This window comes from Amblyraja radiata, chromosome 18 (genome assembly GCF_010909765.2).
Source record: "Amblyraja radiata isolate CabotCenter1 chromosome 18, sAmbRad1.1.pri, whole genome shotgun sequence".
Taxonomy (NCBI): Eukaryota; Metazoa; Chordata; class Chondrichthyes; order Rajiformes; family Rajidae; genus Amblyraja; species Amblyraja radiata.
This window is the reverse complement of record NC_045973.1, coordinates 5,028,334-5,047,736: the sequence shown is the minus strand read 5'-3', so window position 1 is coordinate 5,047,736 and position 19,403 is coordinate 5,028,334. Positions and strand designations below refer to the sequence as shown.

At 42.6% G+C, this 19,403-nt stretch overlaps 1 protein-coding gene across 1 annotated transcript in view; it reads right to left on the bottom strand.

Annotated features, from left to right (window-relative positions):
* ptprg (protein tyrosine phosphatase receptor type G) overlaps window positions 1-19,403 on the bottom strand; it is a 535,498-nt gene that overhangs the window by 300,177 nt on the left and 215,918 nt on the right. Inside the window, exon 3 of the mRNA XM_033036632.1 lies at window positions 8,202-8,381. Coding sequence (XP_032892523.1) covers window positions 8,202-8,381 — 180 coding nt within the window. The remainder of the gene's footprint in view (window positions 1-8,201; window positions 8,382-19,403) is intronic.

The window sequence follows — 19,403 nt, the reverse complement described above, 5'->3', positions numbered from 1 at the left end:
TCCAATGAGAAAGGGCTGGTGCATAACATGGACTTTAAAACAAATCCCCCCTGGTACAGATGTCCATCTTTGTGAAGATTATTTTGAACATCTTGACATAACCACTTGATAAATAGAATAATGGCTCCCTCCACATTTTTATCAATTCATATACCCATAAAAAAGACTTTTCTTCCTGAACTGTGCCCTTGAGAAAGAAATGTACGTGCTTTCTAGGTCTGAGTTGATATTCTCCTGATGCGTTGTCAAATAAGAATGGAAGCACAATTTATGTGCTACAGTTATAGAAATGGACAGATGAAACCTTGGTGGCTAGCTGCCTGTATAATAATGAATAGGCACCATTTATTTATTTCTTTTGTATGACGTTAATAACTTTACACTTAAATGTATAGACTCTCAATCCAGGCAATGCCTCTTGCATTGTCAGATGAAGAAATAAGGTGCCTCCTCCAAAGATCTGAATGGGAAGGGTGAAGTGATGTGTTCCTTGGTTTTGGACTCGGCCACAATTGCACAAAGGCTCATCGAGGCACCTTCCTTTTGTGCAGCAGATGGCCACATTGTACATGGTCTATATGGATTCCTGAAGGGTTGAGCAACTATTTTGATGGAATGATGAAGACTTTATTCCCTCTATTGTATAAACCTCGTAGTTCTTTCATCTCGTAATCTGAAGAAGGGTCTCAATCAGAAACGTCGCCCATTGATGATAAAGGAGGGAGGGAGAGAGAGGGAGAGAGAGAGAGAGAGGGAGGGAGGGAGAGAGAGGGAGGGAGGGAGAGCGAGAGAGAGAGGGTGAGAGGGGTGGAGAGAGAGAGAGAGGGATGGCATGTAAAGGGTGGCATGCATATTTGTGTAGTGAAGGTTATAAATGGCATGAATTAATAAGGGTTAATCTACATCCTTCTTCTTAAAGAGGTAAAGCATATATAGTGGTTAGTGGAGTAAATATGAAACATCAGTATAAGGTGCGGCATTTATTATTTTACTGCATATGAGAGCACATAAAACTAAACATGCACAGTTCAGGTATACCCAGTAAATTTTCCAAATAGTGGGTTTTGCTTGCAGACACGACCTGCACGTGTATGATAACCCCCAGCACACAACTCATCCTTCGCTGGGGAAGCAAGTCCCTTATCGGGTGAACGCGGAGGAGAAGACACCGGTGGAGATTGGGGCACCGGGGAAGGCAGGGATGGCACCGGCACCAGTAGAGGAATCGCTGGAGCAGCATTCGCAGAGCGTGAGGGAAGTCTGGTCCGGGTAGGGACGTGGAGGTGCTGGTTCACAACTGGAAGGAGGTGTTGGCGGGTTCGCCGATAAATGCCATTGTTAATATTGACCAAGTACAAGCATGGTTCCGCGGTGGGCCCCGGGCCGTTGGACTGCGGATACTCAGGGCTACTGGCAATGTGGTGAAAGTCCCAGTTTTTCGCGAAATTCCTGAAGAGCTGACTGGAGAACTGAGGTGCATTGTCTGCGAGCAGCTTTAGAGGGGCTCCATGGACAGAGAAGTGATGAATTTGTTTCTGAATGACCATGGCTGAGGTCGGACTACTGAACAGGTCGATTTCAAACCATCCTGAGTAGGAATCAACTAAAACCAGGTATTATTGGCCATGCCACTCAAGATACAAGATATTTTATTATGTAATTTGAACCTAGGTTCAAACGAGATTTAGTTTCTGTAGTCATACAAACAAGAAAAAAAAAACCCAAGACACAATTAACACTACTGTGGACCAGGGCAAGTCCGGCGTGGGGTGCGAGAGGAGTGGTTGTTTCTGTTGGTGCGGGGTCAAACTATTGCAAATCGGGCAGGCAGCAACCTTCTCTAGAATGTAGTTAGCCATGTTTGGCCAGAACAGCATTCCTTTCGCATATTGAAGGGTTATTTCTGCAACAGGATGGCCCCCATGGACAATGTCAAAGTACTTGCTGTGAAGAGACTTCAGGATGACCGCCATGTGTCCTTTCATTATCATGCCGTCCTGAATGACCAGTTCATCACGGACTGGGAAAAATGTTTGGATAGCTTGTGGCAGGTGGTGCTGTTTGTCTGGCCAGCCGTGGCGGATGACAGTGGCCAGCGACTGTAGTGTTTCGTCTGCAGCTGTTTGAGACACTAGGATGTCTAAACCGGCAGATGGGAGGCAGGAGACCATCATAACCGTGTACCCCTCATGCTCAACATCAGACAGGTGTTTTTTGCAGGTTGGGCGAGGTGCCCGTGAGAGGTTGTCAGCTAAATGAATGTCCTTACCACGTTTGTAGGTTAGTCTGATATCATATCTCTGTAGTTCCATCATCATGCATTGTAAGCGCGCTGGTGCCGTGTGGATCGGCTTACTGAGGATACTGACCAGGGGCTGGTCATCGGTTTCAACCGTGATCGGGTTGCCAAAGATAAAGTCCTTGAATTTCTTGCAGGCAAAGGTTACTGCGAGTAGCTCCTTTTCAATTTGAGCGTAGCACTGGTCAGTGTCGGTCATGGTACGGGAGGCATAGGCAACTGGTCTGAAGCCCTTTCCGTCGTCTTGTAGGCAAGCAGCGCCCAGTCAATACTGGGAGGCATCACAGGTAAGGGTGACGGGTAATTTGGCATCAAAGTATACGAGTGTTGGAGCTCAAGACATTAGTTGTTTGTGGGTTTCAAATGCCCTCTGCTGGTGTTGGTGCCAGGACCAGTGTGTATCCTTGTGGGTCAGTTGTTGCAACGGGGCAGATAACTCGCTGAAGTTTGGGATGAATTTCCCAAGGTAGTTTACCATGCCTAAGAATCATTGTAGAGCAGTCACGTCCGTAGGTGCTGGCATTTCGTTGATGGTTTTAAACGGGTCTGGTTTAAGTCCGTTGTTGGTGAACACATGGCTACATAAGTCACTTTGTCGACCCGGAACCTGCACTTGAGATGGTTGAGTTTGAGATTTATCTCCCTGGCATGATCCATGACCTGTTTCAGGTTTGAGTCATGTTCGTGTGTATTGCACCCAGTGACCAGGATGTCGTCTACAATTATGTAACATGGGTAGCTATCAAAGGGTTGTTCCATAGTACGCTGGAAAACCTCACTGGCTGAATTGATGCCAAATGGCATCCGTAAAAATCGGTAGCGTCCGAATGGCGTTGCGAATCTGGTTAACATGGAGGATGCATGGTCTGGTGGCATTTTCCAAAATGAGTTCTTTGCATCTCGGACAGAAAAAACTGTGGCTTTAACCAGGTTGGCAGCGACTTCTTCCACCGTCCGCATTGGGTGGTGTGGCCGTTTCTTGGCCTGCTGCAACCATGGTGGAGACACAAGAGGAGGGGTCGTTGACAGGGGCTATTACACCCAGTGATTCCATTCTGTCTAATTCAGCTTTGACACGGTCCTTCATTGCATGCGGGATTTTGTGAGGAGAACAAACGACAGGTATAACTTCCTTGTCGGTCACAATGCTGTATTCTATGGGAAGCTTGCCCAGCTGATTGTCAAAAAGGTCTTTGTATTGTTCGAGTAGTTGTTGGGTAGGACTTTGAGAGGTTGACAGCTGATACACAGTTTTGCTGAAGAAAACTAGGTTCATATTACGGCATGCCTCAATGCCCAGAAGAAGTGGCACTTCTCCTTTAACGATAAAAAATTCCAAGTTGTAAACTAGATGGCATTGTAGTGTAACCGTACCCACTGGTTGTAATTCCCCCCCACCAAATGGGTGTAACTTTGAGTTTGCTTTCAGAACAGTTTCGTTGTTGTGAATACTTTTGAGATCTGCCAGCGAGATTACGTTACATCTGGCCCCTGTATCTATCTTGGCAGCAGTCTTGGTGTTATTGATACTGAGCGTTGTCATGGGATCACTGTCTGTAGCCACAGAGTCGGGAATATAAGAATGTATGTTTTGGCTGACCTCTTGCAAGTGCTGCGGTTGTGGTTCTGCTGATTCAGTCAGTGCTTCGTGGGAGAGTGTGGGTTCAAGTGCATAGAGAGATTGTTGTGACTGGGCTCTGTAGGCACGGGTTCGGCAGCACCGGATAAAATGGCCTCTCTTTTTACACTAGAGACAAGATTTGCCATAAGCGGAGCATTGCTCACAAAATTTTGGGTGTGAGCCACCACAATTACCACAGTTATTGACTAGATGATCAGTTACCCTCCCTGGGGGTTTAGGCGATTGTTTAGGGGTTAATGCAGGTCGTGGGGACCTATAGAAAGCGTGGACGTCATAGGCAGAGTGTGGCTCCGGTCCCAAGGCTTTGGTATGGGTATCAGTGTATTCTGCGACCCGGCAGGCACGTTCAACCTCATCAAGTGTAAGTTCCGCATCCCTGAGTAATTGGTTTCTCACCTTATTATTCAGGATGCTATATACGTGTCTGCCGCGGATGAGCACGTCGCGGTCAAGGAAGTGGCATCTGGATGCAATGTTCTTGAGGGCACCAATGTAGGATTCAACCGTTTCGCCCTCTTGTTGGCTGCGGGAAAAAATCTTGTGGTGCTCCATGATAACGTTGGTGTGAAGTTGGCACAGGTCTCTGAACTTTCGGAGGAGGTCTGTGGGAGAGTGTGGGTTTGATGGATTCTGCTGGAGGTCACAACATGTGTTACCGGATCGGTATGTTCTGGGGCATAGTAGAAATCCTGTGCCCGCAGGGCAGGCTCTGTAACCGCCACATTGAGGAGAATTGACGCAACGGGGTGGGGTGCAGTTGCAGGGTGAGCAGCATCAATGAAAATCCCGAATTCCACCTCGAAGGTGCGCCATCGTTCAGCAAGTTCACTGTCGACTATCAAAGGATCTGGTCTGCGTAAGGAACTATCCATTTTTGATGTAAAAAAAATAAACTAAAATAAATTCAGGCAAAATAGTTGGAGACGTGATTCAAGACTCTGACACCATGTTTATTGTTGGCTCAATAAATAAAAACACGTTCATGATAAAGTCCAACTTTATTTCATCAAATACACTGGAGCATTTCAACAGCCAGTTGCTGCTGGCTTCTCGCTTACTAACTAATACCCGAGAGAGAGAGAGAGAGAGAGAGAGAGAGAGAGAGAGAGAGAGAGAGAGAGAGAGAGAGAAAGTCCTTGTGTAGTACTGTAATACCATGTAAAGGGTGGCATGCATATTTGTGTAGTGAAGCTTAGAAATGGCATGAATTAATAAGGGTTAATCTACATTGCTGGTGCCTTCCACTGTGAAGACTGATGCAAAAACGTTATTCAACTCCTCTGCCATTTTCTTTATTCCCCATTATCATTCTCCAGTGGTCCATTCTTGCATCTTTCTTACTCTTTATATAACTGAAGAAACTCTTGCTATCCTCTTTTATATTATTGGCGAGCTTACCTTCGTATTTCATCTTCTCTCCCGGTGTTATCTTTTTAGTTACCTTCTGTTGTTCTTTAAAAACTTCCCAATCCTCTAGCTTCACACTAATCTTTGCTATGTTATACACCTTCTCTTTTACTTTTATATACTGTCCTTGACTTCCCTCTTTCTTCCCCTAGAATCTTTCTTCCTCTTTGGAATGAAAAGATCCTGCGTCTTCTGGATTATTTCCAGAAATTCCTGCCATTACTGTTCCACCGTCACTCCTGCTCGGGTCCCTTTCCAGTCAACTTTGGCCAGGTCCTCCCTCATACCTCTGTAGTCCCCTTTGCTCAGCTGCAATACCGACACATCCGACTTTACCTTCCCCCTCGCAAATTGAAGATTAAAACTTTGCATGTTGTCGTCGCTACCTCCTAGTGGTTCCTTTACCTCGAGTTCCCTTATCAAATCCAGTTCATTACATAACACTAAACCCAGAATTGCCTTTTCCCTGGTAGGCTCCACTACAAGCTGTGAATGATGAGGTTAGTGTTGCCCATCATTCTTACAACTCAGAGGACAAATTTAGGCTTCGGTTTATTATTGTCACATGTACAAAGGTACAATGTTTTGCATGCCACCCTGAACGATCAGATATATCATACATATGTGCAATCAGTTCAAACTCAAGTATAGTAGATAGAGCAAAAGGGAAGATAGTGTGCAAAATATATTTCTTGGCATTGTAGCATATCAGTTCCTTAGACAAAGTGCAATGGGGTTAGGGTAAATCAAACAGAATTGCAGATGACACTAAAATAGGTAGCTTCGTAGACAGTGAAGGTGCTTGTCACGAATTATATCGGGATATTGATCAGTTAGACAATAGACAATAGGTGCAGGAGTAGGCCATTCGGCCCTTCGAGCCAGCACCGCCATTCAATATGATCATGGCTGATCATCCACAATCAGTACCCCGTTATTGCCTTCTCCCCATATCCCCTGACTCCGCTATCTTGTTAAAATGGAGAACTACCTGGAGATTCAGTAAGCCCTGATATTTTCAATGTTTGAATCATCAATGAAGCATGATTCCAGCCAAATATTCATATTTTATTTTGTTAGTCTGCCCTACCAGTATTTCAGAATGACCCTGGCTACTGTCAACAAATGCTGTCGAAAAAATCCATTTGTTTTAAGAGAAATAATGACGAATTTGTGTAAGAGACAATAAATATGTTTTTTTTAAGCCTTTTCTTAAAAACAATGAACAGTACTGTCTTATGCAAGTATTGCTGCTTACTTAGTGTGTACTTTCTGCATCTATTTAATTATCTCATTCACACATTAATTGAGCTCACAATTTTAGCCTGAGTAATCTGGTCTAACAGTGAGATGATAATTACTTGTGGAAATGAGAATTTTCAGTTCAGGGAACCAGTAATTGATATTCCAGAGGCATGCTAGGCCAATGAACTGGTGAACTGGTGAGTAAAGGTGATATTTCACTTTATTTGAGAAAAGTTTAGCTCCTTTTCCTCTGAAATCAAGCTAGCAATATTGGGACAAAATCCCAATTTTAATCGCGTACATGCTTGTCGCATTAACAGTAGAAAGGAAATTTGCCTTCATCATAGGGCAGCACAGTTGTGTAGCTAGTACAGTTGCTGCCTTACAGCACCAGAGACCCGGGTTCGATCCTGACCTCAGGAGCTGTATGTACGGAGTTTGCATGTTCTCCCTGTAACTATATCGGTTTTCTCCGGTTGCTCCGGTTTCATCCCACATCCTGAAGAGGTGTGGGTTTGGTGGTTAAATTGCTCCTAATATGTACGGAGTGGATGAGAAAGTGAGATAACATAGAACTAGGGTGAATGGATAATTGATGGTTGGTGTGGACTTGGTGGGCAGAAGGACCTGTTTCCATGCTGTCTGTCTAAATCATCTATGATCAGCAAACCACGTTCCCAATTTGCTGACGATAGTGGTTGCTGGCAAAACACTAAATCAACATTTGAATCATTTTAAAATATGGTTGCTTATGCATGTTTTCGGTCCTGTTGTAACTACCTTGCAATCTAAATTGTCTGGTTCTATATCAACTGGAACTACTGCTAGTTTAATGAGCACCTTTTTAAAAAAATGGGTCAGCAATCCAAATGCACAATGAGATTAAACTGCACTGAAAATAACCAATATGCAACACAAGAACGTTTTAATTCTACAAGTGGAAATCATTCTGTTTGTAATGCTTTTGTGATGTTTCAATTTCCTACTACTAATTTCCTTCATCCTTGGATCCAGCAAGATTCAGCAAATCAGGGCAAAATTTGAAATAGGTACAAAGAACTGCAGATGCGGTTTATACAAATAAAGACAAAGTGCTGGAGTAACTCAGCGGATGATGCGGCATCTCTGGAGAACAGGAATGGGTGACGTTTTGGGTCGAGACCCTTCTTCAGATTGATCAGTCTGAAGAAAGGTCTCGACCTGAGACATCGCCGATCCATGTTCTCCAGAGATGCTGCCTGACCCACTGGGTCACCCCGGCACTTTTTGTCTTTTAAAGTATCAAGGAGATTGTGGGGCATTTTTTTTTTTAAACACAGAGAGTTGTAGATGCCTGGAATGCATTGCCAGGGGTGGTGGTGGAGGCAGATGTGATAGTGGTGTTTAAGAGACTTTTCGATAGGCACATGAATATGCAGGGAATGAGGGATATGGGTCACATGCAGGCAGAGGTTAGTTTAACCTGATATCATGTCCAGCACAGACATTATGGGCTGAATGTCCCGTACCTGTGCTGTGTCTTTCTATGCTAAGATGATTAAATATTTGTAAACATTAATTGTTTCAAATACCTAGTGAAACATTTAGCTGCCTATATAACAAACTTACTTGTCTTTCCAGTGTTCTTCATTCGGGTCCTGTTGGAGGACTCGATTTCAAAACCCTCAAGATGGATTTGCTGCAGGTCATCTTTTTCATGAGTATTCTCATCATCAATATCAATTGGGGATTGATTAACGCCAGAGCAATTGATGTAAGATGTGGCCCAATTTTCCGGTCCATAGGTTCCTGGAGGGAAAGCAATGCATTCTGTGTCAGCAGGTAGAAAATTAAGATTCAGTATTAATCCTTGTAAATTAAAATCTCCAGGCTTATCCGTAACGAGACATCATTTCCAAAGTTTTAACTTTAATTTGGATTTATCGACGTAAAGTTTTAATTCATATTTTATTTGTAAGTGTACAGTTATTGAAAGTTATAAGTAAATGTAATCCATGTATAAAATAAATACCAAACATAGCGTCACACTGTTTTTGGAAAAATAATCAACTTACCTCTCTCATTCTGGCCCCTAAGCTCATTTTTATCATTATGTTTAGTTTAGAGATACAGCGTGGAAACAGGCCTTTCGGCCCCCCGATTTCACGCTGACCAGCAATCACCCATACATTAGATCTATCCTACACACTAATGCCCCTGTCCCACTTAGGTAACCTGAACGGAAACCTCTGGAGACTTTACGCCCCACCCAAGGTTTCTGTGCGGTTCACGGAGGTTCCCGTCAGTCTCCCTACCTGCTTCCACTACCTGCAACCTCCGGCAACCACCTGCAACCTCCGGGAACTGCACGGAAACCTTGGGTGGGGCGCAAAGTCTCCAGAGGTTTCCGTTCAGGTTTCCTAAGTGGGACAGGGGCATAAGGGAAATTTACAGAAGCCAATTAACCTACACACCTGGCATGTTTGGAATGTGGGAGGCAAGCAGAGCATCCAGGGGAACCCACAGAATCACAGGGAGAATGTACAAACTCTGTACAGACAGCACCCCATAGTCAGGAACAAACCTGGCGCTCTAAAGCAGCAACTCTATTGCTGCACTATTGTACCCCCCCTATAAACCTTCTAACTTCAAAAATTGGTCAACAAATACCATGAAGCACAAGACTGAATTGGATTCACTTAAACTTAAAAGAAAAATACTAAAACAAGTTATATCGGGATTGCCTTGAGAAATCATTAATTAATTAATTAATTGTTTTTTTAATGTTTCTGCAGAAACAAAAATCAACCACAAAAGTTTCAATAGTTATTCTTAAATGCAAGTGAAATAACTTAGTTTGCACAATCTACACCAAAGGGAATCCAACAGAAGAGAGTAAAGGTCACGGTGGCAGTAAAATATTTGTGGTTATAATATCCATCCATTTTTTCAATCAATAGAAGTAAAACTATCTCATGGATTAACTAACTAAGAGTCTGCTTCTGGAGAAACTTATCAAGCAATTTATGGAAGTGGATTTTGAATCAGACACCAAGATTAAGTTCACTCAAAGCAAGTCAGTGAGTGGTCTCTGGTACCCAGACCACACAGCTACTCATACCATCTTGTACGACAACTTCATTTACTTTCAAGTACACATTTCACAAGTGTTTCAGCTTTTGACAAGTATACGAAGTTTCCATAGAAACTATAAAAGCAAGACGAGCCAGTTTTCAGACCAGAAAACACACAATCAAGAAAACAAGGCAGAATTCATAATTGAGTTCAAATGTGATATTTAACATAAATATCTCTGCTAAGAATTGTACTATGCTGCTGCTGTAATTGTCCAAATAAAGCAAACCAATAAAAGTGAAATTTATGCTTATACATTTTACAATGATTGTTGTTGTTAGATGTTTTCCAGAACAGTATTCAACTCCTTTTCCTGGCAGCACAGGAACATGTTTGGAAATAAATATGTATAATTCTGAAAAGCAACTGGAGCATTGCGTGCTGTTCTGGTTGTCCAATTACAGAGAGAGTGCAGAAGAGATTTACCAGAATGCTGCCTGGATTAAAGGGTACCAGCTGCAAGGAGAAGTTGACCAAACTTGGATTGTTTTGTCTGGAGTGTTGGAGACTGAGATGAGATGTGATAAAGTATGAGAGGCATAGATGAGATAAATAGTCAAAAAGATGAATATTTTTCCCAGGGTAGAAATGTCAAGGCTGGAGGGCATGACTTCAAGGTGAGCGGGGCAATGCTTAAAGGAGATGCATGGGAGAAGTTTGCACAGGAAGTGGTGTGTGCCTGAAATATGGTGCCAATGGTGGTGGTGGTGGCGGCAGGTACGATAGTGGCATTTAAGAGGCTTTTGGATAAGTAGGTGGATATAGAGAGAATGGAAGGATACGGATTATGTGTAGGCATATGAGATTAGTTTAACTTAATATCATGTTCGTCACAGACATGGCGGGCCCAAGGACTTGTTCTTGTTCTGTACTATTCTGTGTTCAATTCCAGTGTTCTTAATGGGAAATTATTTTACTTGCAAAATATTAGAAAAAATATATTTTTAAAATCTCATTTTTAAGATTAAATGAATGTCAATTTTTGCAAGTGCAAAAAAAAAACGATTTCTTCAATATTTTTTGTCTAATTAATGTGCTTGGGCTCTACCAACAGATAATAAATGTTGAACCTATGAAGCTATACGTGCAGGTACACAAAATTGCTGGAGGAACTCAGCGGGTGCAGCAGCATCTATGGAGCGAAGGAAATAGGCGACGTTTCGGGCCGAAACCCTTCTTCAGACTCTTCAAGCTATACGTGCAGTCGGAATGTGCAGGACATATTATGCAGATTGAGCAAAACACAAAGAGCTAGAGGAACTCAGCAGGTCAAGCCACATCTGTGGAGGGAATGGACAGAAGAGGTTTCTGGTCAGGACCCTGCTTCAGACTGATGGATGCAGATTATTGTCCTATATGTTGGCAGAATTTGGATATACTTATAACTGAATATCTGGAGGAAATTTGCAGCAAAAAACATGCTAATCGATTGCACATTATATCCCACACAACAGTTTTTCACTGAGGATCATCTTATCGAGTCCACATCACAAGATTAGAAATTGTTCAACCCGAGCCGAACACACTTCTCGGCGTCTTGTGCGTGCTGGAGGAAAGACTGGTGGAAACAGGACCTTGCGTGAACGCTCTTTCCTTGTCCCCTCACTGGGAATGAAATTAATTATGCGGCTGAGTCGGCCTAACCTCTCTAGATCAGGTTTTTTTTTCTGTAGGTCATGTTATCATTTTCTCATTTCCTTGCTCATAAGTTTCACAAGTATTTATTTTTCATGAACATTTTATTTTTCATATACTTATTCTTCATTTAACATATAGGAAGTGTAACTGAAGGACAAATTATTCGGTCCAGATCCTTCAATAAAACAGACAGTGGAAAGTGGCTTCAGTGTCCAACTGTGAAAATGTAAGCAAGGCTGGTGGGATTCAGCAAACTAAAATTGAACATCAACAGATCTAATGTACCGAACCAGCACTTCTCCTTCTGTATTCATTCTGGTGAGAATTGATTGGGACTGATCTTTTAATTCAAATTTGAAATTAAATTGTCTTCCGAAGCATCAAATGACAGTTACTTGTTGATGCAAAATCTTTTCTAACTAATAATAATTGGAATATTTCCCTCTGTATGGTAAGTTTGAAACTATAAAACAGAGAATGTATAGTGCACAGTGAAACTTATATACCAGACCCACATTGCTCTTGTTTAAAATTAATGAAGTTGCCGAATCTACTGTAGGCTTTGGGCAAATGGCCAAGTTTAACTTGGGCCCTACTGGACTGATGAGCATTTGAGATTGAAATCCCACTTGGAATTACTGTAGTGTGCAGTGGTATGAAAGTTCCGTGATGAATTGCCAGTTTTCCAGTGGGAATTTTGGACTATTATGATTCTGAATTATGTTTGAGCACTAGAGTCACCAAAGCTTCTTGATTACCTCTCCATAAATCGAGAAAACCCAAATCTAGGTTCAATGATGCTGATCCAAAAACAGATGCATAACCAAATTCTATTAGAAGCTGATCTTTCTTTAAGTGCTGTAACACTCAATTACACATCCATCTTTTGTCTGAAGAATGGCTGGCGAAATACAAATAACACGAAGCAGAATCATGATAAGATGATAAAAAGATAAGACATTGAGGTGGAGAGTTATATATAAACTCCAGTTGAATTCAAAACAGTCAGGTGTTATTTAAAATTTAAACTGTGTGCCAAAATGTGTTCAATTGTAGGGGTGAAATTGAACTCTGACAATAGCACACAGACAACAATGAATCAGTATCCTATTTTACACCTTGATGGATTTTCTTCTCAGATGAAACCAACAGCAAAGAAAATGGAATCAGGTGTAAACTATGCTGCCGATTTTCTGTTGCACATTTTGTGGTTTTCCAAAGTCCAATTTCACCCCTGTAAATTGAAACTAGGATAGCTTCTAATTATTTTACCAGACATCACAGGCAACATACAATGAAGGTGCTGCTGCAGAGAAAGCTTCTCCTGCCAGCAGTCAACATCTTCAGACCTCTGCACTACCACTGTAGCCGGCTTACAAAACAAGAGTCGTGCAATATTAAAAAAGTTATTATTTAAGCGTTTTATGCATTGCGCTTTGTGAGATTCTTAACCGATCTTCCTGTCCAAACATCTGATTAAAGGCTCAATCCCAATCTCAACAGCTATAAAGAGGAGGACAAACACAGATAAATATTATGACTTTAGGCATAAGGATTATCCAAAGATGCCTTTACGGCTTGTGTCTACTTATTTAAGGATGAAGCACATGTATCGACTTTTTGTTTTTCTGCATTGAAGGAGATAAGAAAATGAAAACAACTCCTCAATGCACACATTGGTGAATAAAGGAAAATAGGAATTATGGATAATTATCTGTTCAGTCTTAAGGCTGATTTTAAAATTATATGAACTATATTAGCATAGATTCACCGGAAATGCCAGCAATCATGAGCTTATATTATTCATCTAACTTAATGTTAGCACCCTTGTGTGGGGGTACAAATGACTAGATATGTTTAAATGCCACTTTTCTGAAGCCTGCATTAATATGCATTGAGGAGGCAAGTTGAGAGCTTCAATCGGTTGAGTTTTAGCATAAATTAGAGGAAGAGACAGAAGATGCTTCTGAGATTAGACACAAAATGCTGGAGCAACTCAGGGGGACCCTTCTTTGGGTCTCGACCCGAAACGTCACCCATTCCTTCATCTCCAGAGATGCTGCCTGCCCCGCTGAGTTACTCTAGCAATTTGTGTCTACCTTCGATTTAAACTAGCATCTACAGTTCTTTCCTACACATATGATTCTGCGATTCATTTCTACTAAATTAATTCAACTAAATACCTCCATAATCTCCCCTTTCGAGAGACTTCAAAATATGTTAAAATGTTATATCAATGATGTACATATTAGTTTAAGGCATTGTTGCAGTCCACCTGACTGGAGATGATTTGATAATCTCCCTGTCAATTAAGGTTCTCAAATCACCCTGAAATAAATGACTGATTTTATGCACATAATTTAACTGCAAATGTCATTGCAATTTGCTGAAGAATTACCCAGTTATTACTGGAAGAAGACACCCATACTTTGGCTTTTCCCTCTCCTTAAATAGATTCTGTTTACTGACTACATTAACACTGTTTGCTGAAGGTCACCTTCAGTTCATTGGCTTCTGGTTTCAAATTCTGAAAAAAAAATTGACCTCAATATGTGAGCAATGAATTCCTCCCCTTAAGAATATTCCATTCAAGACATTTGGGCAGGAAAAAAAATTGAGTTAAGGGCCTGTCCCACTTGGCGTCATTGACTGACGTATCAGGGTCACCGAAAGATTTTGAACATTTTAAAATCCAGCGGCGACAAAAAAATGTTGTGACACTTGAGGAAACACCGCGCGTCGATACGTCATCACGTCGCGTCACGGCCGCATCACACCGCGACTTTTTCAATGACCTGATATGTCAGTCAATTATGCCGACAGTCACCGAAAAAATCGCCAAATGGGACAGGCCCTTTAGACACTACAGTGCAGTACAGTACAGTCCTCTCTCCGTGAATGTTGCCCGACTACTGACTATCTCTGGCATTTTCGTTTTTATTTCTAAATCACAACATCTGGTGTTTTATTTGCTTTACAATACATCCCCTGCACTTTCATATGGATACAAAAGATCATATGAGGGACAGCACTGGAGATAAGGGCAATATAGCATTGGAGATAAGGACAATAAGGGCAATCAACATTGCTAAAAGTATATATTATTTGGTTATTCTACCATTGCTATTTGTGGGAATTTGTTGCGATTAGATTGATGGTTGTGTTTCCTACTTCACAACTGTGACTACTCTTCAAAAGTACTCCATTGTCTCAGAGTGCTTTAGGCTAACGTAACATAATCAAAAGGTACAATGTGAATGCACTTTTTTTTAAATAAGCTGCCTGCAGCACCATGGGGTAACTCATCCACCAGGTAACATAACTTTAAAAGCTCACAATGACATCATTGTTATTGATATTGCTTTATATTCAGGGGCGGCACAGTGGCGCAGCAGTAGAATTGCTGCCTTCCAGCGCCAGAGACCTGGGTTCGATTGTGACTATGGGTGCTGTTTGTACGGGGTTTGTACATACTCCCTGTGATCGCGTGGGTTTTCTCCGTGTGTTCCGGTTATCTCCTATACTCCAGAGACGTACAAGTTTGCATGTTAATTGCCTGGATAAAATTGTCCCTGGTGTGCAGGATAGTGCTAGTGTACGGGGTGATTACTGGTCGGAGCTGAATCGGTAGGCCGAAAGGCCTGTTTCCGCGGCGTATATCTAAAGTTTAAAATAGTTGGGATGTTATGTTATAGTTTTACAAGACGTTGGTGAGGCCACATTTGGAACATTATGTTCAGTTTTGGTCACCCTACTCTAGGAAGGATGGAGCTGGAAAGCGTACAAAGAAGATTTACAAGGATATTGCCTGGATTTGAGAGGCTGTGCTATAGGTAGAGATTTTGCAGGATAGGACTATATTCCTTAGAGCACAAGTAAATGTTGGACCTTATAGAGGTGTATAAGAACACGAGGGAGATAGATAGGGTGAATACACTACACCTAAAGTAGGGGAATCAAGAACCAGGGGAAATGGGTTTAAAGTCAGTGGGGAAAATTTAATAGGAGAACCTTTTCACACAAAGGGTGGTGAGTATATGGAATGAGCTGCCTGAGGAGGTATTTAAGGCAGATACTATAACAACATTCAAAAGAAATTTAGATAGACACAATAAGCTGGAGTAACTCGGCGGGTCACACAGTATCTCTGGAGAAAAGGAATAGGTGAAGTTTGTGGTTGAGACCTTTCGAAAGACATTTGGACAGGTACATGAATGGGAAAGGTTGAGAGGGATATGAGTGAAATGCAGGCAGGTAGGACTAGTGTAGATGGGGCATTTTGGTTGCCATGGGCAAGTTCGGCCAAAGGGCCTGTTTCCGTGCTGTATGACTATGGCACAAGTACAAATACAGAGTGAAAATCTTTTGTTTACGTGCTATAAAATTAAATAGACAACACTACAGAAGAACACAATCATGCCATACACAGGTGCACGAAGTAGAACAAAGGATGCAGTGCAGAATGAAGTTTTTCAAGTCTAATGCGGCTTTTACACGGGGCGACTTGACGCAAGAGTTAACCAGAGTTCAACATCGTGGGAACCTCGTGCGATAACAGTGCGGCATTCGTGGACCACCGTGGACCACCGTAGCGCTAACGGCAGGTCATCGTGTAACTTGGTCACTCGGGAGAAAATTCAAGATGTACACTTGTGGTTGAGTATTGCAACATTATATGAACGTAGTGGCCAGTGCGATATCCGTGCGATATCCGTAATAACTCTTGCGGGTACCGTGGGAACTCCTGCGAACGGTGAACCCGGAAGCTGGACAGAGGGGACAGAAGGTGATTACATATTATCTTCAGTGGGATTGAATTTAAAAAATAAATAAAAATAAAGATTTACATCCGCATATGGACATCAACTTATTCATGAGTTATGTTAATGAGATTCAAGAAAATAACTATAATCTTTAAAAGGGACATTAAAAGGGACTTTACTGAAAGGTTACGCATTTTTATGGTCCGTGAGATATTTTTCACATGTACTTCTTTGAGAGATACAGGTCGGAGTCCAGGGGTCCGGAACGCTACCAATCAATGTTGTGCAGAGACGCGTGTAAGGAGTGAACTGCACATGCTGGTTTAAACCGAAGACAGACACAAAAAGCTGGAGTAACTCAGCGAGTCGAGCAGCATCTCTGGAGAAAAAAAGCTGATGTTTCGGGACGAGACACATCTTCAGACTCAATTCCGATTAGGATGTCTGAAGAAGGGCTCCGATTCGAATCGTCACCTATTCTTTTTCTCCAGAGATGATGCCTGACCCGCTGACTTACTCCAGCTTTTTATGCTTTTCTTCCCAGATCTGACTTACCTGCTGAGTTACACCAACATTTTGTGTCCTTCTGTGCATATTAACCAGCATTAACCAGCGTCTGCAGTTCCTTTAGACATTACATAACTTCAGATTTTAGAGATATAGCGCGTGGGAACTCCTGCGAACGGTAAACCCGGAAGCTGGACAGAGGGGACAGAGGGTGACTAAAAAAGGTGGTCTCAAAAGGACACATGGGAACATGTGTCCTTCGAGGACGTCCCACCTAATTGTCATTGTTGGATAATCTTTTTAACAGGAACACTTGCAGAGATGGCTCCCAGAAAATCTCAAAGGAAGGGGGTAAAGCGGGTCAGAGATGTTTTTGCCATGCAGGAGAATGAGGAGGAGACGCAGCAAGAGAGACAGGTGGAGAGGCAACAGGAGATGCCACAGATAACACTGCCTGTGGGCTCCTTGGAGCAGGGAGAGGGTGAGCAAGGTTCGGCAGCCTGGCCAGCTGTTCGACCTTTAGACTTTCGCTTACCGCCGACACCTCCAGCCCTCCTTCTCATGGCCGATCATCGGTTCATGAGTTGGATGGGGTGCCGAATATTCTCCGGTGCCCGGGCCAAAACTCCTCAGCTGGCCCACCGGCTCGGTCAACGAATTGCCGTCGGCAAATTTGTCCCTTATTTTGACCCTTTGACCCTTATTTAGGAGTGAGAAAGTTGTCAACCCTAGTTGGCGTGGGCAAGTTGGGCCGAAGGGCTTGCTTCCGTGCCCAATTACTTCATGACTTTGCACAAATATGGTTAGAATTCTCAATTAATGCAGATAACTGTCTTGCTCTTCCGACCCCTGTGCATGCCTGGCATGCTTGCCAGATGTGGGCTTGGCGTGCAAGCGGCTGAGCAAATAGGGACCCATCTAGCAAGCCAGAAGGAGCTCAGAGGGTGGGTGGTCCACCGAAAGGGTCACGTGGGGAGAAGGGGGGGGGACGGTTGATTGACAGCGGAGGCGACCATTCGCAGGCAGGCGGCGACGACGTCACAAAGGGAGGGGTCGGGGAGGGAGCGGGCGGGCCAATGGGAGCGGGCGAGGTGGGCGGGACCATGCCCCCTTTGTTACTGTAGCGAGATGGAGGAGCCGTGGGCGCGGGGGCAGCAGCAGCAGCGGCGCCGCGGCAACAACAACAACAACAGCAGCAGCGGCAGCAGCGGCAGGAGATGCCTCTGGTTGCACTGCTTGTGCTGCTGCGCCCTGCTCTTCCTCCTTGTGACTCTGCAGGTCAGGCACTTTCTTGCTGCTCTGTCCCATTTGGAGACAGAGGCCCTATTGCCACCTCCCTACCCCCCTAGTCTGATCGGAGCAGATCACGGTGCAGGGATGGATCATCTGCGAGGCAGCAGTAAACACCCTCTCTGTAAAAGGTCATGTCCTTCCTTCACATCGTTTTTGCATTCACGTCCACGTTTTTAATGCAAGCTCCGAGTAAACTTGCACATTCCTGCCAATGGGTCTCTCTGCCCATATACTGCCAATGAACTTGCATTTACGTGGCGCCTTTCACCACCTTGGAAGATCATAAAGTGCAATTCGGCCAGTAAGTTAGGTTTGAAGCATTACAAATCAAAGCAAGTACTGGAATCACAGCATCTGTGGTTACTACTGGATAGATTAATAAAGGCACTCCCGTTATAAAAGTAAAACGAATTCACGAATTGAAAAGTTGACTGGTAAATGTGTGCACATGTAAGATTTTTATATGCATATGTGCAAGCTTCGTCTTTATGAATAGCGCCTGGGATAAACCATAGTTTAGACATTTAAATGATCGCCATACAAAAGTTATTAATTTATAAAAACTATTTTCCTCCATTTAAAAGTTTCCCATTCATTTAAAATCCAGTTGCAAACATTTTGATGGCTACGTTGCAATTTACTTTCTTGCCATAATACAGAAGACATTTGAGCCGATTCAACCAAGGGAGGATATATATAGTGTGTGAAAAAAAAAGTTACATCATTTGTGTCACGTGTAGTTCACGATGTTCATTCAAGATTTAACGCGACAGCTCGGGAAACGGCCAAGTCACTCGCACGAATAACATAAATGCCGAGTACCGTGGGAACTCTTTATCTACTGCCGTTATATCGTGCGAGACTCGTGCTGGACCACGACCTCTTCACTCTGGTGACATCTTGCGTCAACTCGCCCCGTGAAAAGGCCCTTTAAGCATTTAGCTAAGTCTGCTAAATTTTCAGTAATGAAGCTTAATTCTAGATTGATTTCAGGCAAAGGTGTGAACTATGAATGTATAATTAGGTCCGTTAATACAGAAATATCGTAATGCTAATTGAACTGCCTTTGTAATCTTCATTGATCATTCCATTTCTCACCCGATCAACTGAACCCTTGTATAATCAATATCCAAGTGTAAGAGTAATAGTGAGGTTGATAAAATTGTTAATTCATGAAGCGTGGTTCTGTAAAAGGTTTTACAAAAAAGTTAATCACATTTGGAGTAAATAGTAATATAGTTCAAACTAATTGACAGTTTGCAGAAGAATGGGATTTAAATATCCTCAAAAATTTTCTTGTCGGGATACCAATCCCAGTTCTTTACAATGTATAAAAATGTATTGGCCATCATTGAAATCTTGTAAGTTTTGTATCTTGTAAATGAAAAGTTAAAATGTCAGATTGATGATGGTTACCTTTAAAGACAATCAATAATCATGTTCATGGGTGAATCACAGTGTTACAGACATATGGCATTAACAGTGTTAGACCTAA